The sequence below is a fragment of the Hordeum vulgare genome, chromosome 5H (genome assembly GCF_904849725.1).
Source record: "Hordeum vulgare subsp. vulgare chromosome 5H, MorexV3_pseudomolecules_assembly, whole genome shotgun sequence".
NCBI lineage: Eukaryota > Viridiplantae > Streptophyta > Magnoliopsida > Poales > Poaceae > Hordeum > Hordeum vulgare.
Window position 1 is genome coordinate 66,977,568 of NC_058522.1, and position 23,905 is coordinate 67,001,472.

General features: G+C 43.6%; 1 protein-coding gene across 1 annotated transcript; it reads right to left on the bottom strand.

Annotated features, from left to right (window-relative positions):
- Nucleotides 1–21,617: 21,617 nt before the first annotated feature.
- LOC123395312 (F-box/FBD/LRR-repeat protein At3g26920-like) lies at nucleotides 21,618–23,430 on the bottom strand. Its single transcript, XM_045090297.1, has 3 exons — nucleotides 22,462–23,430; nucleotides 22,212–22,346; nucleotides 21,618–22,120 (listed from the first exon to the last, which is right to left on the bottom strand). Exons 1-3 carry the CDS (start codon nucleotides 23,365–23,367, stop codon nucleotides 21,761–21,763), a joined length of 1,401 nt encoding a protein of 466 aa, XP_044946232.1. The 5' UTR covers nucleotides 23,368–23,430; the 3' UTR covers nucleotides 21,618–21,760.
- Nucleotides 23,431–23,905: the final 475 nt, after the last annotated feature.

Here is a 23,905-nt window from a genome sequence, read left to right on the forward strand (position 1 = left end):
TTTTTTGGCTTTAATTTGTCATACCGTAGGGGTTGGATTGTTGCCAAGGGTGTCCGCAAGCCCAACAGCGTCCTTGGTGTGCTTTGCCGTAAAAACTTCCCAGGGTATGTTACGTTGCTCGGTCGGGAACGAGAGGTAGGAATGACCTGGGAGCACTACTTGGGTGCCCCTGCCCTGCCGGAGGTGGAGATCGATGGTGTTTTGTGCCACACGAGGACCGACATGGTGATCCGACAGTTCTGGGTAATTTCTCCTTCACACAATTATAAATCAACCATAGCTATTTATTGTACTAATCGGTGTTGTCTCATTTGCAGACCTACTACAGGTGTGAGCAGGGATACGAGGAGGATGCGGCAAAGATTATCGAAACCGAATGTCGCCGCCTACTTCAAAACTTTCGGCACGAGGCTCGGGTGCAGGCTGTTCGAGACTACTATGCCCCACGGCATATTAGGAAGGACAAGGCGAAGTGCCGTGATTCTAAGATGGAGAAGGAGCATTACATGAAGGTAATCGCATATTATTAAGGCTTTGTAGTTAGTTTCCTTAATTAGGTTCTTACGCGCTAAAATTTCTCTTTATTAACTTAGGTGCCCCCGAGATGGTGTGTGGATAAGATGGATTGTTGGGAGGCCTTGGTGGATCAGTGGTGCTCCGAAACGTGGGAGGCCAGCCACAACAACGCCAAGGAGAGGCGTGGCAAAATGGTTGGTGTACCACACCATCAAGGGAGTGTCAAATTAATCCAACTTGGTGAGAAATGGGTATGTGGTTTGCTTCATGCCTCATGCAATTCATTCTTAATTCTATCTTGATCCCTTTACTAATACAATTTTCCTCTCTCTCTCTCTCTTTTAGGCGCGTCACAATAAGACGGAGGTGCCACAGATGTACGACCTGTATGCGATGGCCCATCCTGCCTCGTACAGTAAGGTCAAGGCATTCTCTGAGTCTGACCTCGAGCATCCAGAAAACTTCACCAACATCTCCTCCCACCAGAAGCTCGTGAAGTACAGAGATCACGGGAAGGCGAGGAAAGGGGAGGACTTTAACCCGAGCGAGGGGCCTATTGATCCAGAGCTGGTGATGATAGCTCGCAACGGGAGGCCCCATGGCTCGATCGCCATCGGAGACGGCCTTATACGTTGTCCTAGCACTCTTCGGCAGATAAAGGCACGCCAAACAAGCTCCTGTCCGGAGATAACACCTCGTCAACGGCCAGTCGAGCTCGCCATCGAGGTTAGTTTAATGGACTCAACTATCTTTCCGCATTATGTTGTGCGTTGGAACCAATATGATTACAATCCTAACAATGAGTTGTGTTACAGGCTTCTATTCACAAAGAGAGAGAGGCAATGCAGGCGGCTATGGCGGAGAAGGATAAGGAGTTGAGGGAGCTGGAGGAGAGGACAACTGCATTGGTGGAGGCGGAGAGGGCACGGAATGATGCGTCTAACAGGGCCATATACGAGCTCTTCGTGGTAAGTTTCTTCTTCATGTTATTTCAAATCTTGCATTTTCATGTCCGTTTCATTAATAAATAAAAAGTTTGACTTGTCGAAACCAAATGTACAGTCTATGTGCGAGAAGAGCGGCCAAGTCCCTCCACCAATGCTAGTCATTAACATGGCGGGGACGGTGAGTTTCATTTCAGTGTAGTGATCTTAAGAGTGTCCTCATGCTAACGACACATTGCAAACGATGTTTGGTGCAGAATATCTCCCGAAACGCATCGCACGACCCTTCTACAGTGGAGCCCTCTCCAGGTGAAACAAGCCAAAGCCACCGTGCTTCACCGCCGTGATGACGATAATGGTATGTTATTTCTAGTTTTTAATAAAAATTACATATACTTAGCTAAATTCTCTCCTAAATGACATAATAAGGCTTAGGTAGCTCGAAGATGACCTATTCCCCCTAACTTAGGTATTAAATGGCCTATAATTAGCTTAGCTAGATCCAAAATGGCTTAATAAGCATAGTTTGCTCATGAATGACACATTTTACCCAAGTTAGCTCCGAAATGACCTATAGTTAGCTAGGCTTCCACCTAAATGACATAATTAGCTTATTTAGCTCCAAAATGGTCTATTTAATAAAACATGACCTATACTTACCTAATTATCCTCAAAATGACATAATTAGCTCCAAAAAGGCATTCTTAGCTAATTTAGCCCGAAGAAGGGGACAAGAGGAGAAGAAAGAGGAAAAATGAAAGGAAGGAAGAAGAAGAAGAAGAGAAGAAGAGAAGAAGAAGGATAAGAAGAATGAGAAGGAGGAGACGAAGGAGAAGGAGCTCCTCCTTCTCCTTCTTCTTCCTCCTTCTTCCTCCTTCTCCTTCTCCTTCTTCTTTTCTTCTTTTTCTAATCTTCCTTCTCCTTCTCCTCCTCCTCCTCCTCCTTCTTCTTCTTTTACTTCTTCTTCTCTTCTTGCTTCTTCTCTTTCTCTTCTTCTACGTAGCTTAGACTCATCCAAGAAAGACTAAATTGGCTAATTATCCTACAAAATGACATAATTATCTTAGTTAGGTTAAACCATCATAAGAACCTTGGTTAGCTCATTAAAATGACCAATTTAGCTAAAAATGAAATGATAAGCTCAAAATGGCATAAGAACCTTGGTTAGCTCATGAATATTATATACTTAGCTTGGCTTCCACCTAAATGATATAATTAGCCAATTTAGCTCCAATATGGCTTAATAAGCATAGTTAGCTCCAAAGTGACATATTTAACCCAAGTGAGCTCTGAAACGACCTATAGTTAGCTAGGCTTCCACCTAAATGACATAATTAGCTTAGTTAGCTCCAAAATGACCTATTCAATAAAAATGACCTATAGTTACCTAAGTTCTCTCCTAAATGACATAATAAGGCTTGGGTAGCTCAAAGATGACCTATTCCCCCTAACTTAGGTATTAAATGGTCTATAATTAGCTTAGCTAGATCCAAAATGGTTTAATAAGCATAGTTTGCTCATGAATGACACATTTTACCCAAGTTAGCTCCGAAATGACCTATAGTTAGCTAGGCTTCCACCTAAATGACATAATTAGCTTAGTTAGCTCCAAAATGGTCTATTTAATAAAACATGACCTATACTTAGCTAATTATCCTCGAAATGACATAATTAGCTCCAAAAAGGCATTCTTAGCTAATTTAGCCCGAAGAAGGGGACAAGAGGAGAAGAAAGAGGAAAAATGAAAGGAAGGAAGAAGAAGAAGAAGAGAAGAAGAAGAAGAGAAGAAGAAGGATAAGAAGAAGGAGAAGGAGGAGACGAAGGAGAAGGAGCTCCTCCTTCTCCTTCTCCTTCTTCTTTTCTTCTTCTTCTCCTCTTCCTTCTCCTTCTCCTCTTCCTCCTCCTCCTCCTCCTCCTTCTTTTACTTCTTCTTCTCTTCTTGCTTCTTCTCTTTATCTTCTTCTACGTAGCTTAGACTCATCCAAGAAAGACTAAATTGGCTAATTATCCTACAAAATGACATAATTAGCTTAGTTAGGTCAAAACATCATAAGAACCTTGGTTAGCTCATTAAAATGACCAATTTAGCTAAAAATGAAATAATAAGATCAAAATGGCATAAGAACCTTGGTTAGCTCATGAATATTATATACTTAGCTAATTTAGCTCCAAAATGACATAATTAGCCCATTTAGCTCCAAAAAGACATAATTAGAAAATCTAGCTCCAAGAATAGGATAAGAGGAGAAGAAATAAGAAAAATGAAAAGAAGGAAGAAGAAGAAGAAGAAGAAGAGAAGAAGGAGAGAAGGATAAGGAGGAGGAGAGGAGGAGGAGAAGGAGGAGAAGGAGGAGAAGACCTTTTCCTTCTTCTCCACCTTCTCCTCCTTCTCCTTCTTCTTATTATTCTTGATTTCTTCTTATTCTTCTCATCCTCCTCTTTCTTCTCCTGTTTCATATTCTCCTTACCTTATTTTCCCCAAAAATGACATAATTAGCCCCTTTAGCTACAAAATAACATAATTAGCCCATTTAGCTCCGAAAAGACATAATTAGAAAATTTAGCTCCAAGAATAGGAGAAGAGGAGAAGAAATAGGAAAAATGAAAAGAAGGAAGAAGAAGAAGAAGAAGAAGAAGAGAAGAAGAAGTGAAGGAGAAGGAGGAGGAGGAGGAGGAGAGGAGGAGAAGAAGAACGAGAAGGAGGAGAAGACCTTTTCCATCTTCTTCGCCTTCTCCTCCTTCTCCTACTTCTCCTCCTCCTCATCCTCCTTCTCCTTCTTCTTCTCCTTCTTCTTGATTTCTTATTCTTCTTCTCCTCCTCCTATTTCTTCTCCTCTTTCATATTCTCCTTAAGTTATTTTCCCCAACAATGACATAATTAGCCCATTTAGCTACAAAATTACATAATTAGCCCATTTAGCTCCAAAAAGACATAATTAGAAATTTTAGCTCCAAGAATAGGAGAATAGGAGAAGAAATAGGAAAAATGAAAAGAAGGAAGAAGAAGAAGAAGAATAAGAGAAGAAGAAGTGAAGGAGAAGGAGGAGGAGGAGAATAAGGAGGAGGAGAGTAGGAGGAGAAGACCTTTTCCTCCTTCTTCTCCTCCTTCTCCTCCTCCTCCTCCTCCTTCTCCTTCTTCTCCTCCTTCTTGATTTATTTTTCTTCTCCTCCTCCTCTTTGTTCTCCTCTTTCATATTCTCCTTACCTTATTTTCCCCAACAATGACATAATTAGCCCATTTAGCTCCAATATGGCATAATTAGCCCATTTAGCTACAAAAGACATAATTAGATAATTTAGCTCCAAGAATAGGAGAAGAGGAGAAGAAATAGGAAAAATGAAAAGAAGGAAGAAGAAGAAGAAGAAGAAGAAGAAGAAGAAGAGAAGGAGAAGGAGGAGGAGGAGAAGAAGGAGGAGGAGAGGAAGAGGAGAAGAAGGGGAAGGAGAAGATCTTCTCCTTCTTCTCCTCCTTCTCCTCCTCCTCCTCCTCCTCCTTATTCTTCTCCTTCTTCTTGATTTATTCTTCTCCTCCTCCTCCTCCTCTTTCTTATCCTCTTTCATATTCTCCTTACCTTATTTTCCCCAACAATCACATAATTAGCCCATTTAGCTCCAAAATGACATAATAAGCTCAAAATGGCATAAGAACCTTGGTTAGCTCATGAATATTATATACTTAGCTTGTTTTCCTCTAAAATGACATAATTAGCCCATTTAGCTCCAAAAAGACATAATTAGATAATTTAGCTCCAAGAAGAGGAGAAGAAGTAGGAAAAATGAAAAGAAGGAAGAAGAAGAAGAAGAAGAAGAAGAGAAGAAGAAGATGAGAAGGAGAAGGAGGAGGAGGAGAAGAAGGAGAAGGAGGATAGACCTTCTCCTTCTTATCCTCCTTCTCCTCCTCCTCCTCCTTATCCTTCTTCTCCTCCTTCTTCTTGATTTCTTCTTATTCTTCTCCTCATCCTCTTTCTTATCCTCTTTCATATTCACATTTTTGTTGTTGTTGTTGATTACCTCATAAACATCATATGTTGTTGTTCTTCTTCTTCTGACTTAGCTAATTTCTCTCCGAAATAACCTATATACTTCTTCATCTAGTATTATTCTTCTAACTTTTTTATTTGTCATTTTGCAGATTACATTCACTTCACGGGAAGCTTGGATTATATTGATGGAATGCTTGAAGATGATTTCTTGTACCATGGCTTCACGGAAGCTTGTATTGAAACTATTGTAGTATATGGATATATATGAAACTTTGTATGCATGTGTATGAAACTGGTGTAATATATGGTTTGGTACGGATGGAACTTGCATAATATGTATATACTATGGATGAAAGTTATTTTAATATGGTTATGAGTACGGAAATAAATTTATTTATGTCAAATATATATATATATATATATATATATATATATATCCTGATTATTGTGAAAAATGTTGGATATAATAAGAAATAAAATAAAAGGGGGTTGGTTCCCCCCTTTGTCGTCTGCCCCCACATGGCAAAGGGGGGATGGCAGATGGCAAAGAGGGGAGAGCGAGGGCCTTGGTTCCCCCCTTTGCCGTCTACCCCCTCATGGCAAAGGGGGGATGGCAGACGGCAAAGAGGGGAGAGAGAGGGGCTTGGTTCCCCCCTTTGCCGTATGCCCCCTCATGGCAAAGGGGGATGGCAGACCGCAAAGAGAGGAAAGAGAGGGGCTTGGTTCCCCCCTTTGCCGCCTGCCCCCTCATGGCAAAGGGGGGATGACAGACGGCAAAGAGAGGAGGCCTGCCGTTAACACTTAACGGGACCGTTGGTGTATCTGTCGTCCCATTTAATTTGCCGTCTGCCCCCTCATGGTAAAGATTCTTTGCCGTTCGCTTTAAAAAAGCAGACGGCAAAGAACCTCTTCACCGGGTTTTTTTTGCCGTCTACTGACCGACAACAAAGCCTTTGCCGTCCGTGGTTCCCCCCTTTGTCGTCTTCCATGGCAGACGGCAAATTTCTGAATTTCAATAGTGACTAGTTCTCCTTTTGAGCTTTCACATACTTATAGCTCTAGAGCATCCTTTGTATGGCAATCCCTACTCATACACATTGATATCTATTAATGGGCATATCCATAACCCTTTGATACGCCGAGTCAATGTGACCATCTCCTCCTTTTTGTCTCACAACCACCACCACACTCTATTCCACCTATAGTGCTATATCCATGGCTCACGCTCATGTATTGCGTGATAGTTGAAAAAAGGTTTGAGAAAGTAAGAGTGCAAAAACAATTACTTGGCCAATACCGGGGTTGTGCATGATTTAAATTAGTTGTGTGAGGATGATGGAGCATAGCCAGACTATATGATTTTGTAGGGATAACTTTCTTTGGCCTTGTTATTTCGAAAGTTCATGATTACCTTGCTAGTTTGCTTGAAGTATTATTGTTTTCATGTCAATAGCAAACTATTATTTTGAATCTTACGGATCTGAACATTCATGTCACATGAAGGAAGTTACAAAGGACAACTATGCTAGGTAGCATTCCACATCAAAAAATCAGTCTTTATCACTTCCCTACTCGAGGACGAGCAGGAGTTAAGCTTGGTTATGCTTGATATTTCTCCAACGTATCTATAGTTTTTGATGGTTTCATGCTATTATCTTGTCAAACTTTGGATGTTTTGTGTGCCTTTTGTATCTTTTTTGGGACTAACTTATTAACTCAGTTCCAAGTGCCAGTTCCTGTTTTCTCTTGTTTTTGACCCTTTTCATAGGAGGATTTTAAACAGAGTCCAAACAGAATGAAACTTCCAAAAAGATTTTTTCTGAAATAGAAGATGATCAAGAGACTTGAGAACCAAGGCAGAGGGTCACCAGGGACCCACAAGCCCCCTAGCCGCGACCAGGGGGCCCGCGCATCCCAGGCTTGTGGGCTCCCTGGGACTCCTCTTCCCTAGGCCTTTCGCCTATATATTCCCTAAAATCCCAGAAATAAATCAGGAGATCAATGAAAATACTTTTCCGCCGCCGCAAGCTTCTGTCTCCGCAATATCCCACCTGGGGCACGTTCTGGTGCCCTGTCGGAGGGGGGGTTCTGATACGGAGGGCTTCTTCATCAACACCATGACCTCTCCGATGATGTGTGAGTAGTTCACCATAGACCTTCGAGTCCATAGCTAGTAGCTAGATGGCTTCTTCTCTCTCTTGGATCTTCAATACAAAGTTCTCCTTGATCTTCATGGAGATCTATCCGATGTAATCTTCTTTGCGGTGTGTTACTCGAGATCCGATGAATTGTGGATTTATGATCAGATTATCTATGAATCTTATTTGAGTTTCTTTTGATCTCTTAAATGCATGATTTCATATCCTTGTAATTCTCTTCGATTTGTGGGTTTTGTTTGGCCAACGTGATCTATGATTCTTGCAATGGGAGAAGTGCTTGGTTTTGGGTTCATACCATGCGGTGATCTCACCCAGTGACAGAAGGGGTAGCGAGGCACGCATCGTGTTGTTGCCATCAAGGGTAAAAATATGGGGTTTTCATCATTGGTTTGAATTTATCCCTCTACATCATGTCATCTTGCTTAAGGCGTTACTCTGTTCGTCATGAACTCAATACACTATATGCATGCTGGATAGCGGTCGATGTGTGGAGTAATAGTAGTAGATGCAGGAAGTATCGGTCTACTTGTCTTGGACGTGATGCCTATATGTATGATCATTGCCTTAGATATTGTCATGACTTTGCACGGTTCTATCAATTGCTCGACAGTAATTTGTTCACCCACCGTAATATTTGATATTTTGAGAGAAGCCTCTAGTGAACACTATGGCCCCCGGGTCTACTTCACATCATATTTTCAGCCTTACACTTTTTCTTCATTGCACTTTCCGCCTTCAGATCTCACTTTGTAATCAATCTTGAAGGGATTGACAACCCCTTTATAGCATTGGGTGCAAGCTCTTTTGTGTTTGTGCAGGTACTCTGGACTTGATGAGATTCTCCTACTGGATTGATACCTTGGTTCTCAAACTGAGGGAAATACTTACTGCTCCTGTGCTGCATCACCCTTTCCTCTTCAAGGTAAAAACCAACGCAAGCCAAGTCTTCGTCAACGTGCCAATTTCTGGCGCTGTTGTTTGAGAAGTAGCACCACCCTAGGGCCTTGGGCTCACTCCCGAGTGGGTAAACCCCTCCCGGTGAACACCCGGAACCCATTCTCACTCCCAGTACAATGCCGGAATTGCCCAAAACTTTCCGATGACCAAATGAAACCATCCTATATATCAATCCTCGTTTCTGAACCATTTCGGAAACCCTCGTGACGTCCGTGATCTCATCCGGGACTCCAAACAACATTCGGTAACCACACATATAACTCAACTATACTAAAACATCATTGAACCTTAAGTGTGCAGACCCTGCGGGTTCGAGAACTATGTAGACATGCCCCGAGGCACTCCTCGGTCAATATCCAATAGCGGGACCTGGATGCCCATATTGGATCCTACATATTCTCCGAAGATCTTATCGGCTGAACCTCGGTGTCAAGGATTCATATAATCTCGGATGTCATTCCCTTTGTCCTTCGGTATGTTACTTGCCCGAGATTTGATCATCGGTATCCGCATACCTATTTCAATCTCGTTACCGGCAAGTCTCTTTACTCGTTCTGTAATACAAGATCCCATGACTTACACTTAGTCACTTTTCTTGCAAGGCTTGTGTGTGATGTTGTATTACTGAGTGGGCCCCGAGATACCTCTCCGTCACACGGAGTGACAAATCCCAGTCTTGATCCATACTAACTCAATGGACACCGTCGGAGATACCTGTAGAGCACCTTTATAGTCACCCAATTAGTTGCGACGTTTGATGCACACAAGGTATTCCTCCGGTGCCAGTGAGTTATATGATCTCATGGTCATAGGAATAAATACTTGACACGCAGAAAAAAAATAGCAATAAAATGACACGATCAATATGCTACGTATATAATTTGGGTCTTATCCATCACATGATTGTCCTAATGATGTGATCCCGTTATCAAGTGACAACACTTGCCTATGGCCAAGAAACCTTGACCATCTTTGATCAACGAACTAGTCAACTAGAGGCTCACTAGGGACAGTGTGTTGTCTATGTATCCACACATGTATTTGAGTTTCCAATCAATACAATTCTAACATGGATAGTAAACGATTATTATGAACAAGGAAATATAATAATAACTAATTTATTATTGCCTCTAGGGCATATTTCCAACACCTTCTAGTCATCGGAGAAGATGACGATCTCCTCCTTGTCAGAGGAGCCGGTCGTCGTGGACGTCAACGGTCCCAAAGAGTGTGTGAGGCGGTGTCGATAACTGCCGGAGGAGGAGCTTCCGCCTACTCCGCGTGCCGGCGCGAAGCACCATGACTTCGGCATCGCCGTCGTTGGTCTCGAATAAGACAACGGACTTGGACACAAAGACGGTGTAGGGAAGGTGGCGGTGCTCGGAGAGCGGGAGTGCGGCTCCATGCATCAACGGTGCACGACTTAAATAATCGCACCCACACCAAGCGAAGAGGTGGTCAGCCCGCTTCAATGCCATGTAGCGGCCGAAGTTGGTTCCTTGGACATGGCGTACATATTGAATCGGTGATTCCCGAGAGGTCACGTCTGTCAGCGCCTCCTTCATGTCCGATCAAATCGTGGCATCAATATCGTCCATTGCATGCTCTAGGCCGACATGAATGTGGCGCGGGCTTTCGATGAAAAGCGCGGGAGAGGCGGGTGGGGTATTTTTGATGGTCCAGGGTGGTCATATGCGGGCTTGGGAGCGGTATGGAAGCCCGCAAAACCTCCCATGTCTGTCTCCGGTTTTTAAAAGAAAGCACGTCTGGTTCGTCCGATAGACCGATACAATCCTGCATTGCATGGCTCAACACGTCTGGACAGCATGGTCCAGACGGATGTGGATGGTTTGGCGTTGGTTGCATGTCCATAACTCAAAATATACCATAACTTCAAAAGAAGGGGTGCACCTCACAAAAGGGGAGGTCACCATTGGAGATGGCCTTACACTACCATGCAGTATGCGTGGTCAGCTATTTCATGTTATGAATATTCGATTTGAATGATGTAGATCATCCCCGTGAAGAAAATTATCACCGTATGAATAGTGTAAACTTGTTAATAATCATAAGGTGTGCGTAAAGAATGCTACGGTGAGATATATGATATATATGATGTCTGTAAAACTGATCAAAATAAACCATAAATAAGGATCTATTGTTAGGGATAATCAAACACATTGCAGACGAGGATGTATCATGATCTTCAATTCTTGGAGAGAAACTAATCATAGTTGTAGCGGTGGGGGTTACCATGAATACGCATGAACAACACAAAGGCTCACCCTCTTTTCCTTAAAATATCATCACGAAGACGATTCCCACCCACTAGTGGTGGACCTTGAGCGGCCTCCACACATTCACAACTTTCAAAGGTAAATCACAAACCGTTTAGGAGCCTTCAACCTCTAAGATTAACTAGAAAAAACAGGAAACCTTGAAACTTGCTCAAATCATGAGTTAGTTTGGTCAAAAGAGAGAGCAGGAGGTGGATCTATGCTTGAGTGGAACCTTTCTCAATACTCTCAAGATTCCTTGAAGAAGTCTTAGATATGGTGTGGGGGAATAAGAGACATACCCAATCTAGGTTCTAATCAATGTGTATGTGTTGGTCAACCCCCTCATGAAAGGGCGAGGGGGTATTTATAGTGGAGGAGCAATTGGTCATTTTCAGGCAGAAATAACATGGGCGGATAGTCCGGTTAGATGATTAGGGGATGACTCATCGATCGAACTGCGAGGAAGAGCAAGTCAGACGCTTAGAGAAAAATGGCATGTCCCACCTCATGGCATCTCGAGGCAGAAAAGGGGAAGCGAGATACCCGAGGAAGGGTGGTGTTATCCCAAACTAGGGGTCACTCAGCACATCGAATTAATTGAAGAAAACATCGATATTAAAGGCTAGGGTTGCAGGAACCACACTTTTTTCCAACTGTGCCCCAAACCACTAATTTCCAGACTATTTTTTTGCAAAAAACACAAGTCGCTCGGTTCGGCCCTTTTAAGTATAATTATGATAGGTGGGGCCTGATTTTGTCGACGTGGCAACACTGTTCACCCGACAGAGCCGTTTCACGCCATTTGACGTCACTCGCCGGTTCGGTTCGATCTAACCCCACAAATCTGTACCCCGCACTCCCTCGCTCCTCACTCTCTTGCTCTCTGCTTCTCCCTCTTTGTCGTTCGTCGCCCCATCTGTCGTCGCTGCCGCCGCTGCCCTGGCACATCTCCCACCACCGATGCTTCCTCGCGATGGTGTCCTGGAGTGATGGGGATAGCAGTGATAGTTCTTTCCATTAACTTAGTTGTGCTTCCAACGACGACATGAAGGTGAGTTGAGCTAGGGTTAGGGTTAGGATTTGAGGATTTCTTTGTTGATTTTGTTCTCATGTATTCTTACACAATTATTTTCTTTCCTTTGCACATGCAGCTCCCTGCTACCACGGAGGACTCCGATTTCGTGTGGATTGAAACTGACATTGATGTGTTTTGCCACGGGCATGGGAAGGTAGGAGAGAGGCATGTTGCTTTCGTGGGAACCCTTACTTGAAGGAGGTTCCTTGCTTGTCCTTAGAAGGTACTGATGATTCTTATGGCACTAATTTTGTCATTAGTTAGTGCTTTGGTACTTAATTGTGTATATGTCACTGGACCTCTAGTGCTTTGGATGTGGTCTTATTTGTTTATATGTAGTTCATTCTTTATTAGTGATTTGTTTGTGGCTATCTCAAGTGCATAGGATTGTGGCACTGATATGTACTTGTTAATTTAGAGCTCATATATGATTGTTTTATAGGAGGGTAAAAACTATGATGTGGTTGAATGGACTGATCCAGCTTGGCCAACTACAATGGAAGATGCATTGGCCAAGTTGTGGGACATGTATAAATATTGCAAGAAAAAGAGGATTGAGGACAATCTGATGAACTCATTTGATATTCACACACTGAAAGAAGAGAAGATCAAGTTGCAGGCAACTTATGAGAGGTTGGTTGAAGATGTCAATGGCCTCTTGGATGCCCGGGAGTAGAGGGTTCAGATGGCAAGGAAAACTGATGAAAGAAAACTGCAGGAGAAGTATGACTTGTTGAAGAACGTGACAGTTTCTCACGCTAGTGTCATTAGGAACATGAAGTTGAAGCTTGCTAAAGAGAAGAGAAAGTTGCAGATCCAGATCATTGAGCTTGAAAAGGTGGTGGAACAGATCAAGGTCAAGTCGAATGGTATCAAGGCCATCTTAGATGAATGAGCATCTAATATGCTACTTCTTAGTTATGCTCAAGTTAGGGCTGATGTAATATGGTACTTATTAGTACTATCATCATGGTCATGTAATGGTGTTTTATGGGTCTCCCAAATATGCTACTTATTAGTTATGTAGTGGTATTGTATGGATCTCCCAAATATGTTGAGAGTAGTCTGAATGTGATGAAGGTGATCATGTTAATTTAGTTATTTCTTGATATGCTAATCTAGATTGAACAACAAGATATATAGTTCAACATCATACATAGTTCAAATGAGTTCAACAACTTACATAATTCAACAACACTCACAGCCAACAAAGGCACTAACAACATAAATAGTTCAACAACACTCACAACCAACAAAGGCAACACCAACTAGTTACCACATGCATATAGATATTCTTTCATCTTGTAGGGAACAGTTCTCTTTCTTGCAGTCTGTCTTGGAGCCTCAAATATTCCCCTTCTGGAGGAGCACTAGGAGCACGGGTAGCATTCTTCCTTGGAGACCTCCTTGGAGGAGCACTAGGTGCATTAGCAGCACGTGCGGCAAAAGCAGGTGCAACATCAACAACTTTCTTCTTGGGAGGAGCAGTAGTAGTAGGTGTGGTTGATTGCCTATTCTTTGTTGGTGCAGCAGTTGTAGATGAAATTGCATTTGATCTTCTTGGATGCATTTCAAAAACAATTATGAAATGCAGATGAAATTGTGTTTGATATGCTTGGTTGCATTTCAAAAAAGAACAAGATAACTTACCTGGTGCTGGTTTTTTCTCATAGCAAGGTCTTGCTTTAGGGGCTTGGAGCACACATTGTACCTATGCCCTACAAGATTTCAATTGCCGCAAGTAATAGATGTCATCCTATATGTATCCCGTGGTGCTGGTTTCTCAAATGTATTTTCCTCATCTTTGTTTGTTGCTTCCCAACCTTGTCTTTGAAAACTGGAGGTTCTATGTCCTGAGTTCTTGTCTTTGGTCATAGATTTGGACCAGGGAAAGGAAATATGATGTTCTCATATGTTGTTTTATACATTTCCTTCTTCAAGAAATCAACCACACAGTCTTCAGGTTGCAACTTAGCTTTAATTATTGTAGATACTACATGATTGCAAGGCATAGCACTCATATCCCATTTCCTACACCCACATGTTCTATGCAACAAGTTCACCGAGTAGGTGTTATCTCCACTACAAACTTGATAAATGTTAGGACCAGCCATCAATGTTTGGCACCACCTTGAGTTGTATTTTGCATTCTCTAACATCTCAGCATATGTTGTGCAAATCTACCACTTTGTTATCTTTGTCTTTGTTCTATTGGTGTTAAATTTGACCATCAACTTTGTCATAATTCCTTCAATCATGGTCTTTATTGGTTTCCTTCTCACATCTAGTATCATTTTGTTAATAACCTCACTGATGTTGTTCACAACCAGATCAGTCTTGTAGTTAAAATCCATTGCATGTCTAGCCCAAGTATGAACATGTATTTTATTAAGCCATGCCTAAGCTTCTTTACACTCTCTTTTCAAATCATTCATTGCATCAATGTGTTCATTCTTAGTATGAGAGTAGCTAGCTGCATCCATGTGTTTCTTTAATTCATCACCTCTAAAACCAGCAGTTTGGAAATTCTGATATATATATATATATATATATATATATATATATATATATATATATATATATATATATATATATATATATATAAGGCAGAATCATTGCGGACTATTTGGAAAAACATGGTTGACTGCATTTAAAAGGCCCTATTCACATAGTAGGAACTATAGCTAAGCATGTGCAAGACTTTAAGATAGCTATGAAACAACAGAGCTATGAGAAGACAAGTTTGCCTTCTGCCTATCAGAAATTATTGTATAGTAGCCAAATTGTCCACTTTCTCCACCAAGTGCATCTTTTAGTTGTGTTAAGAACCAGGTCTAGCTATTTGTCTCCTCTTTGTCAACAACTCCAGATGCTATAGGGTATTTATTTTCGTTTCCATCTCTTCCAGTTGCAGCAAGAATTTGTTGTCTTGTTGATAGCTTGATAAAAACACCCATCCACCCCTGCAAAGTGACAAATGAGCACATAAATACTTCACAATGTGAGCACAAAAACACTTCACAAGTTACATTAAACACAAAGTACCTATGAATGGCATGCATCCATTTAAAACCCCTTCTTTGCAAGCATTAAGACAGAAGAAGAGGCCATTGAACCTTGGGTTTTTGCTTGGGTGTTCTGGTATGTGCTTTGTGGTCACAACACATCTACTGCCTGGATTTGTATCCAACACAACCTGCAAATAATCTCTGATCCTAGTGTATTGTCCTCTCTGATCTCCTTGGACAACCTTCAGTGCTTGCTTCATAGCCCTGTAGGCCATATGGGTTGAGATCTCTACTCCATATTTCTTCTTCAAATTCTCGATTATTGTGGTGATTGGTGTACAAATATCAATTCACATCATGGCCTCACACTGGTGTGCTACGCATTTTCCTGTGACCTTGGTGTTCTCTGCTACTGTTGGACATGTGTGCAGAAAATTAGGCTTTCTTATGCACGAAGTGCTCTCATTTTCAATTATAGAAGCTGCAATGTATAAAGGTCATCTTACATTAGTGCACACAACTATGATGTTGTTATTGCAGTTTCTATGGAACTCATAGTTCCTATTCTGACTTATGTGAAATGTCTGAAGTGCTCTCCTAAATTGGTAAACATCAATGAAACAAAGCTTTCTACAAAACTGCTCCTCTGGGTTCTCTCTTTCTTCACTATACCACTTCGTTGGCAAAGATTTATAAGTTGTACTCTTCATTCCACTCAGCAGGAAAAAAATGTGCTTCCTCAGCCCCATCATCATATTCTGGATTCAAATCACCTACATTTGGCTCCTCATGTGATGATGGCAACCACACATGCTCAAACCTTTGCTCCAAGCTAGCATGTGACCTTTTGGTTGGCCCTTTTCTATTATTTTTCTTCTTTGATACTCCCTTTGTTGGTTCATGTTGCTGCTCCACCTGCTCCTCTAGCTATTTCTCAACCTGCTCCTCTTGCTCTTCCTCAACCTGCTCCTCTTGCTCTTCTTCAACTTGCTCCTCCTGCTCTTCTTCTCCATAGACTTCATCCACATATGTGTCTCCTTCAAAATGAAGGAATGGGTCCTCTCTCTGCCTCCTCATCTCATTAAGCCTCTTAAGAAAGTCCTCATCTCCATCAAGATCTGAATTATCTTCAGTTAGAAGAACTGGTAGTTCTTATCTAACCATTTAAACCTGCTCAGTTGTCTTCTTATGTTTCCTAAAGTTGGCATTTTTTGTTCTCCTCTTAAGCTCCATTAGTGTCTCGAGCTCATCCTGTTCATCCTGCTCCATGCAGCATCTAAAGCTACACCCTAGTTTGTGTTTTGCTGTGTGGAGAAGAACCGCAGTGGCTCTGGCTGCTTCTGTTCCTTGCATTTTTCTGGTGATCTGAACAGAACACCAAAATGATTGACTTCATAGACAGGTTTCTCTCCTATTTGACTCAAAGGAACCTGCTTCTCATAAACATAGCATGAATTCAAATATGAAGGTCTTGGATCAGTGGCCCTAATCACTGTCAAGTTAACTACAATGTGATATTTATTAGCAATATGATCAAGCATTGCATCCACCTTGTCATCATCACAAGTTTCTTCCAATCCTGCAACACCCACACCAGGATCCTTCACAAAGTAAATGTAATCATTTAACCTATATCCCTCTGTCTCTATTAGTGCTACCAAATTGCAATAAGTGATGTCTAAAAGGCAGATTGATCTCTCCAAGTTGTCTCTGTCATGGAAGTGCATTCTAACTTCCCAAACAGCATCATCCAAACTACATAGGAAGAAAATACAACAATTAGTATGAAAGTTAAAAGACTTTTGTTCTAATTAACACTTAACTTAATATTGAACAGTGCCTTGACTGAATATAAGACGGTGAGTTAAGTGAATATCTAATTAACAACACATTGACTACTCCAACAAATTCTCACTACTCTAATTAGCTAGCTCATTGACTACTCTAACAGTGCTAACATATCTAACTAACAGCACATACTGCCCACATTCGAATAAGCCTAACCCTAACCCTAGAAATCATTCGAAACTAGGTCAAATGCAGATGGAAACTTAATAGACGCCGCCAAATGATGAGTTCCATTGGTGGATTTCTGTTGGATTCTCCTTCACATGGCCCTAGCACAAGATCTAGCCGCGGCGAATTCGAGTGACCGCTATGGGCTTGGGCTGTTGTCCGAAGGGGCGCTGGGTTTAAGTTGCCGCAGAGATCCGCCTCTGGTTCTTCTCCACCGCCAGCAGGGCCGCGACAGTCACCGCCGCCGCTCGCCGTCGCCAAGTCTAAGAGGAGAGGAGAGGGCGCGGTGGAGGGAAAGAGATAGGGAGGAGAGTGGAGCGAGGGAAGGAGATAAAGGTAAGATCAAACCCGACCAGTGCGCAGTGTCAAATGATGTGAAACGGCTCTGTCGGGTGAACAGTGTCGCCACGTCAACAAAATCGTGCCCACCTATCATAACATACTTAAAAGGGCCGAACCGAGCGACTTGTGTTTTTTGCAAAAAAAATAGCCCAGGAATTAGTGGTTTTGGGCACAATTGCAAAGAAGTGTAGTTCCTGCAACCCTAGCCTTCAATGTCGATGTTTTCTGCAATTAACTCTAACACGTCGTCTCCCGGGCAGCTGGGCCGGGTCGAGGACCTCACATGACGGTTCATCGATAGGCCATGTCTAGAAGTCTCATGGCGCAAAGAAGGAATATTTCTCAAGACTTGACGCATACTCCAAGACTTAGATGACATCTAAAACATGATTACCTTATACGTCGGTGACCTACACATGTATCCCACGACCTTGTATCTATATAAACCAAGGGGTAGGGCTCATAGAACTAAAAATAATCTCGTGGAAGATCAACCTAAACTTTGTACTTGATGACCCATAAGTATAGGGGATCGCGAGAGTCTTTGAGGGAATAATTTTAACCCAAAATTATTGATTCGGCATAAGAGGAGCCAAATAATATTTATAAGCCTTAGGAGTTGAGTTGTCAATTCAACCACACATAAAGAGATAACTTGCAACAATTTATTAGTAGCACAGTAATATGATAGAGTAACGGTAGCAGAAAAAGCAACAAGTTTACAGAGTTGTAGCAAAGCGCGACAGTAGTGAATGTGACGGACACAATAGCAGTAAAAGCGTAGGTGTGGAGTATACGATGGGAGTTGTTCAGATGAGATTTATATGCAACATCACTAAGAAACATATGGCCATTTTTATCTCTTTTATGCCCCCCCTGAGTTTTTTGCCTCTGATAGGAATGGACATGGAGGGATTTGGTGGTGGTGGTGGGGAAGGGGCTCAACACAAACCCATGACAACTTTCGATGATGATTCATGGCAACTTTAAGCTAATTTACATGTTTTTCCTACAAGGCCAATTGAATTACCAAAAGATGACAATTTCCCTTGCAAACCGTAGCAAGTCGCTTTGGTGCTCAATAGAATCCAGTTTGTCAGGGGCCCCGCTAGGGCGGCTCGGGTAGAAACCCTAAACCGCGCCGCCGGGCACCTTCATCCCCATCCTCCCCTTCGTCGCCGCTGGAGGAAGCCGTTGGGCAAAGCCCTGGACGGCTGACAGCAGCAGCGGAGGATCTCTTCTCTCCCACGTCGGATCGGGTGAGGCGGGTTACCCCATGGCGCCGGGGCGCTTCTTCCCGATCTGCGTCGCGGCGGTGCGACGGATCGCCTTCGACGATGGCGCAAGGTTGCGGCGTGGGGCTGGGCGGAGGCGGCGGAGCTGCAGAGCTTCGTGGAAGATCGGGTGGTGCTCGCTGCTTGGTGAGTTCACATGGCCGCGACGGCCTTGGTCGTGGTGGCCAGCGACTCAACGGGTCGGCGGCGGCGAAACGTGGCCGGTGGCAGCACCGATGTTCGGCTTGGATCCCGGGGCGGCAGCCCTGGAAGGTGGCGGCATGTGAAGCTCGGGATTGCCGCGGCGACATGGCGTGGTGCAGTCCCTGTCCAAGGCGGATCTGCACCGGCGATCTTGTGGTTTTGCTAGGGATTGGTTCGGGTCAGAGACGGTGACGAGCGCGCCGGATCCATCTCGGCGGCTCTCGCGATTTGGCAAGGTGGGGTGGAAGCCCTTCCCCCAGGCTCAAGTGGTGGCACACTCACGCAGTGGCCGGTGCGCCAGGGCTCCTACGGTGACAGTGCTGTCGTGGACGGTCGCCGGATCTAGGCGGCTAGATTTGGGGCTTTGAAGGCGGTCGGGACGGTCCACAGGTTGTCGGGTGGATTTCTTTGGGATGGATCCGGGTGAAAACCTGGTCTTTGGCCGGTGGCCGGAGCCGATGATGACGACGCCCATATCGTCGTTTCCTTCATGAAGGCATCATCGAGGTGAAGCTCCCAACTCCACCCAATACCTCTGAGGGAAACCCTAGATCAGCAGATCAGATGACGGCGACACCCTTGTGTCGTTTCCCCCTTGGGGGCGTCATTCTTGGAGGTGTACGGGGACTCGAGGGACAAGTGGATGGCATCTTTGGTGGAGCGGTGCTTCATCCTGCATATTCATGGCGGTGGATCTCGACGGCGTGGAGCAGTGGAGGCTTGATGTCCGATATGTGGCGAGGGACTCGCGCAGGAGGAGGACGTTGTCTGGCGTCATGGTGACGTCGATGGCAGAGAGACCTCGCAAGGTCAATGCGTTAGTAGCTGCTTTGAGGATGGATCGATGGAAGACGGTGGTGACGGCCCTTGCAGCGTGTACGTTGGTGCCCACTAGAAGTGCGCCGGACCGGCGTGTCACCCAGTCTCGGCGTTGTGGCTTGGATGGGGCATCCGGCTTTACATGTTAGGCTTTGGTGCGAAGTTTGTTTGGTATTTGGCCCGGACATTCGGCATCTTCATCAAGGGGATAGGAGTACCGGCATGTGTTGCGAAGATGGTGGACTCAAACTTACAGATGTATTACTTTGTAAGATCTTGTTGAATAATTAATAAAATAATTGCATGCATCGTCCAGATGCAGAGACCGGGGGTACATCCTCCTTCTCTAAAAAAATTCAGTTTGTAACCTAAGGGAAGGGGCGCGTGAGATGGTTTAGGGATAAGGAGGCCGGGAAGGAGAGAGATCACCCAAGAGGGGGGCGGAGACGGCTACCCGATTATAAGGGGGAGGGGGCAAAAGGGAGCAACAAATTTCTTCATGAGATTAGGCCACTAAGGGAGAGGGAGCGAACGTGGAAGAGGATGTACAGGAGAAATGTACTCACTCCGTCTCATGATATAAAAGCGTTTTTAACATTAATATTAAAAGCGCACTAGTGTTAAAAACGCTCTTATATACGAAGGGAGTAGTTGTTTGCTTGCCGAGGAAGAGGGTGGGTTTGATAGCTCAAGGTTCTAGATCTCACGGGGATAAAAAAAAATGTTGTTGGTATCATGTGGCTCACACTCATGCTTTGCCGCACACTCGCGGGAAGAAGAAATCGCACACGTCCTTGTCACGCGGAAGGGGCTGCAGCACGAAGTATGGTCATCACCGCACAACGCACACGTGTCATCACGCCAGGAGGAATCGGGGCGCACGGTCACGCCGTATTCCAGTCCGACAATATATACCTCAACGTAAATACGTTGCATCCAACTATTTCCAGATTCCTGAAATATATAATACAGAACGATGAAAACGTTTTCAGAATCGCAGAAGTATTGCTGCCGATGACAATGGGTATTCAGAAAGGTTCCAGACTTCCAGTTCAGCGGCAAGCATTAGTTCTGATGTCTCTCGAGTCTCTACTACAACAATCTCCAGACTTCCACTTCCGCTCCAGTCGCTGCTTTTCTTTCTGTTACTTCGAAAACTCAAATTGGGAAAGGAAACATCAAAGGCGGCAATAGAGTTCAGTAACTTCAGAGCCACTGGAGGCATGAACAACTATTCACATAGCAGTTCCGTGAAAAACCAAATATTTCAGTGGTGACAACAGGGAACGGATCAAAGAACACCCCGAATACAAAGAAAGAAGGCCTAAAACCAATACCGAAGTTGCTAGGTCAGCTGAATTGACAAAGAAATGCCAATTTGTGGCAATTTTGAAGCAAACATACTAAAAAATATTACGAGTAAGATGCATGACTGAAGCAAAGAACATGCACAATACTAATGATACTAGGGCGACAAATATGAATGACAAAATAGCTATATGAGGCTGTAACTTGATTACGGGGCAATGAAACAGCATACATAAAACAACAATTTGAGAATACTTGTCTGGTAGAGAACGTACTGGGTAATGTCTCTAATTGCCCATGCTTGTGCACAAATTGCACAAGACCATCTGATACACTCCAATTTAAAATAAGACTACTATTCATGTTAATATGATGATTTCCCACCTTTCTTTTCTGATATCAACATGGTTCCTCAAATAGGAATTTTATGTATCAACTTTACACTGATGATTCTGGTAAATGCAATGATAGTGCAGTAATCAAATAAAGCTACACTTATAAACAGCAAAGTTAGCATTTATTTCCATCTGATCCTTATTCCCAATAGAGAAAACTTGGACTATGATACTAACAATCAATCAGTCCTAGTGTTCTTGCAGTGGTAGTCAAGATAAGCACATCCAGATATTATCTTCTATGGCTGTAGCTATCTACTATCGTTGATTATTCCTTGGTCGTGCAGTGAGATTGCAGAGATTGATATATGCTTCATAAGTCTAGACATGCCACATAGTATAGCAAACAAACAGCATATATAGCTAAATTGATGTCCTAATGTTCCAGGACAATACAAACTTAAGAAACCAGAAACACCGTCGTAAGATGGGATAAGCAGATAGGCAAGAGTAAGTCCTCGATTGACCAAACCAAGGTTTTTCAACACCGGCGTACAAATGGATCAACTACATCCAAATCACGGACATGCTTGATGTCCCAGGAAGTGCGGATACATCTATCAGTTGTAAAATGAAACTGAGCACCTCTTGAAACTCTGTCCTGCAGCTGAAGTTTCCTACGTTGTTCTACCAAGAACTCATCATTGTAATAACTGGTTTCAACCTGAAGTGTCATGGACTCTAGCATTCTCGCATTCAATACAAAGAAGGAAACAAAGTTAACTTGAGACTTGATGCCCCGATATGATTTCAGAACTATCGTCTTCAGACGGATGTCAAGACAATTGATCAGATTCCGGTGTTTACGACGCCACGCGTTGCTTGACTCTGATGTACGTGCCTAAAAAGAACATACAGAGATAACTAAATCAACCACTTGAGAACAGAAACAGGTCAAATGAGTAGTTTAACTTTCAATGATGAATCATCACCTTAATGTACAGCTTCTCCAAGCATGGAAAGCATGCCAGCAAACCAATAACCGCATCCAAACAAAGATTTCTCATCCGGACAGCTACAATCTTGACCGTGCGCACCACCATCGCCAGATTATCAACATGTAATCCCTTCACCAAGCATGAACGACAACATTAGGCCATGCACAAGTAAGGTGATATGTGATTTTTGCACTGAAAGAAATGCAATCGAGCAATTCAGAAGCATGACGGATCGATGGTATACCAGAATAACTGTGGATCCAAACGCGAGCCTGTACAGCTGATCCTGACTGCACTCGTAATACCCATCAGAAAGGAAGCCTATGGTCTCCAGCTTAGGCGCCTCAATTACTGATATGTCCAGACCAGTTTCCTGATGCAGAAGGAGTAGCCTTTCAAGACAAGGAGCATTGTCGATGATGAGTTCATGTAACTGAAGCGGGACTTTGTTATTTCTTGAAACAGCATAACTATCAAGACCAACGCTTCTAAGGGAAAGCGAGTTGATTCGGATGCAGAGAAAGCCAAAGCTGCGGTGAATCAGAAGGGACTCCAGCGTGGGGCAGCCGGCAATCAGGCTGTGCAGCGAGCACTCCGAGATGCAGACAAATTCAAGGCCGAGCTGCTTGAGCAGGGGAAAGTGAATCCCTTGGACGGTGCTGTCGGGGAGGTTGCAACATCCGATGGTGACAACACGGAGGGTGAGCGAGAATCGGAAGATTGACGCCGGTGGCGGCTGCTCGAAGCATGAGAACTCAAGCTCCTGGAGGTTGCCCAGAGCGTCGGACCGGAGCAAGGAGTCCACGGTGGTGGATGGGGCGTCAAGGAGGTCGGCGTGGATGCAGAGGCGGCGGCAGGGGCCTTGGTGGGAAGAAATGATGCGTGACAAGGCACCAGCGAGTTCATCCCCGTGCTTGAGGCCGCGGCAGTCGAGGTTGAGAGGGGCGGAGCGCCACAGGTGGCGCCACCGGGACGCGAGGATCTGGGTGCGGGCGCCGTCCTTGGTGGGGAGGAGCGAGATAATCTCGCCGAGGACGGCGTCGGGGAGGTTGCTGATGGTGTCTTCGGCCGGCGGTTTGGATTCCGCCAACTTCCTTCTTCGGGTCATAGGGCCGCCGGCCGGCGGCGGCGGAGGCTCGCGCCGCCGCATATCTCAGATGCGCAGCTCAGCGGGGTGGGTCCAGACTCCAGAGGTTGCGTTTGAAAAAGTTCACCGGAGGGCTGCGGATGCTCTTTCTTCCTTTGAGCTGGGCATATTATACATGGAATTTGATTAAAAAAATATGTAGAATTTAAATATGATATTATTTTATCTGTTAAACGTTTAATAAAAATACTATCTAGGGTGCAATCTTAATAAATAAGTCATTATTCGTCTTTCTTTCATACCGGTACTCATCCGGGTTGGGGATGAACACGTCAACAAAATCAGGATTAGAGATGAAACTGAAGGTCACTTGACTGATTCTTTGTACGTATTAAATCTACATGCAAGCCGTGTTAAAATAGAAGACTTGTGAAATTTTGAACTGCATTTTTGTAGGATAAGACCATCTTTATTTGTATCGTAACTATAAATTCTCAAATTATAGACATTTTTTATAAATTAAGAGCGTGTGCCGTATGGTATTTTTTTCTTCCGTTACAACGCATGGGTCCTTTTGCTAGTGTTTCTAAAATAAAACGAG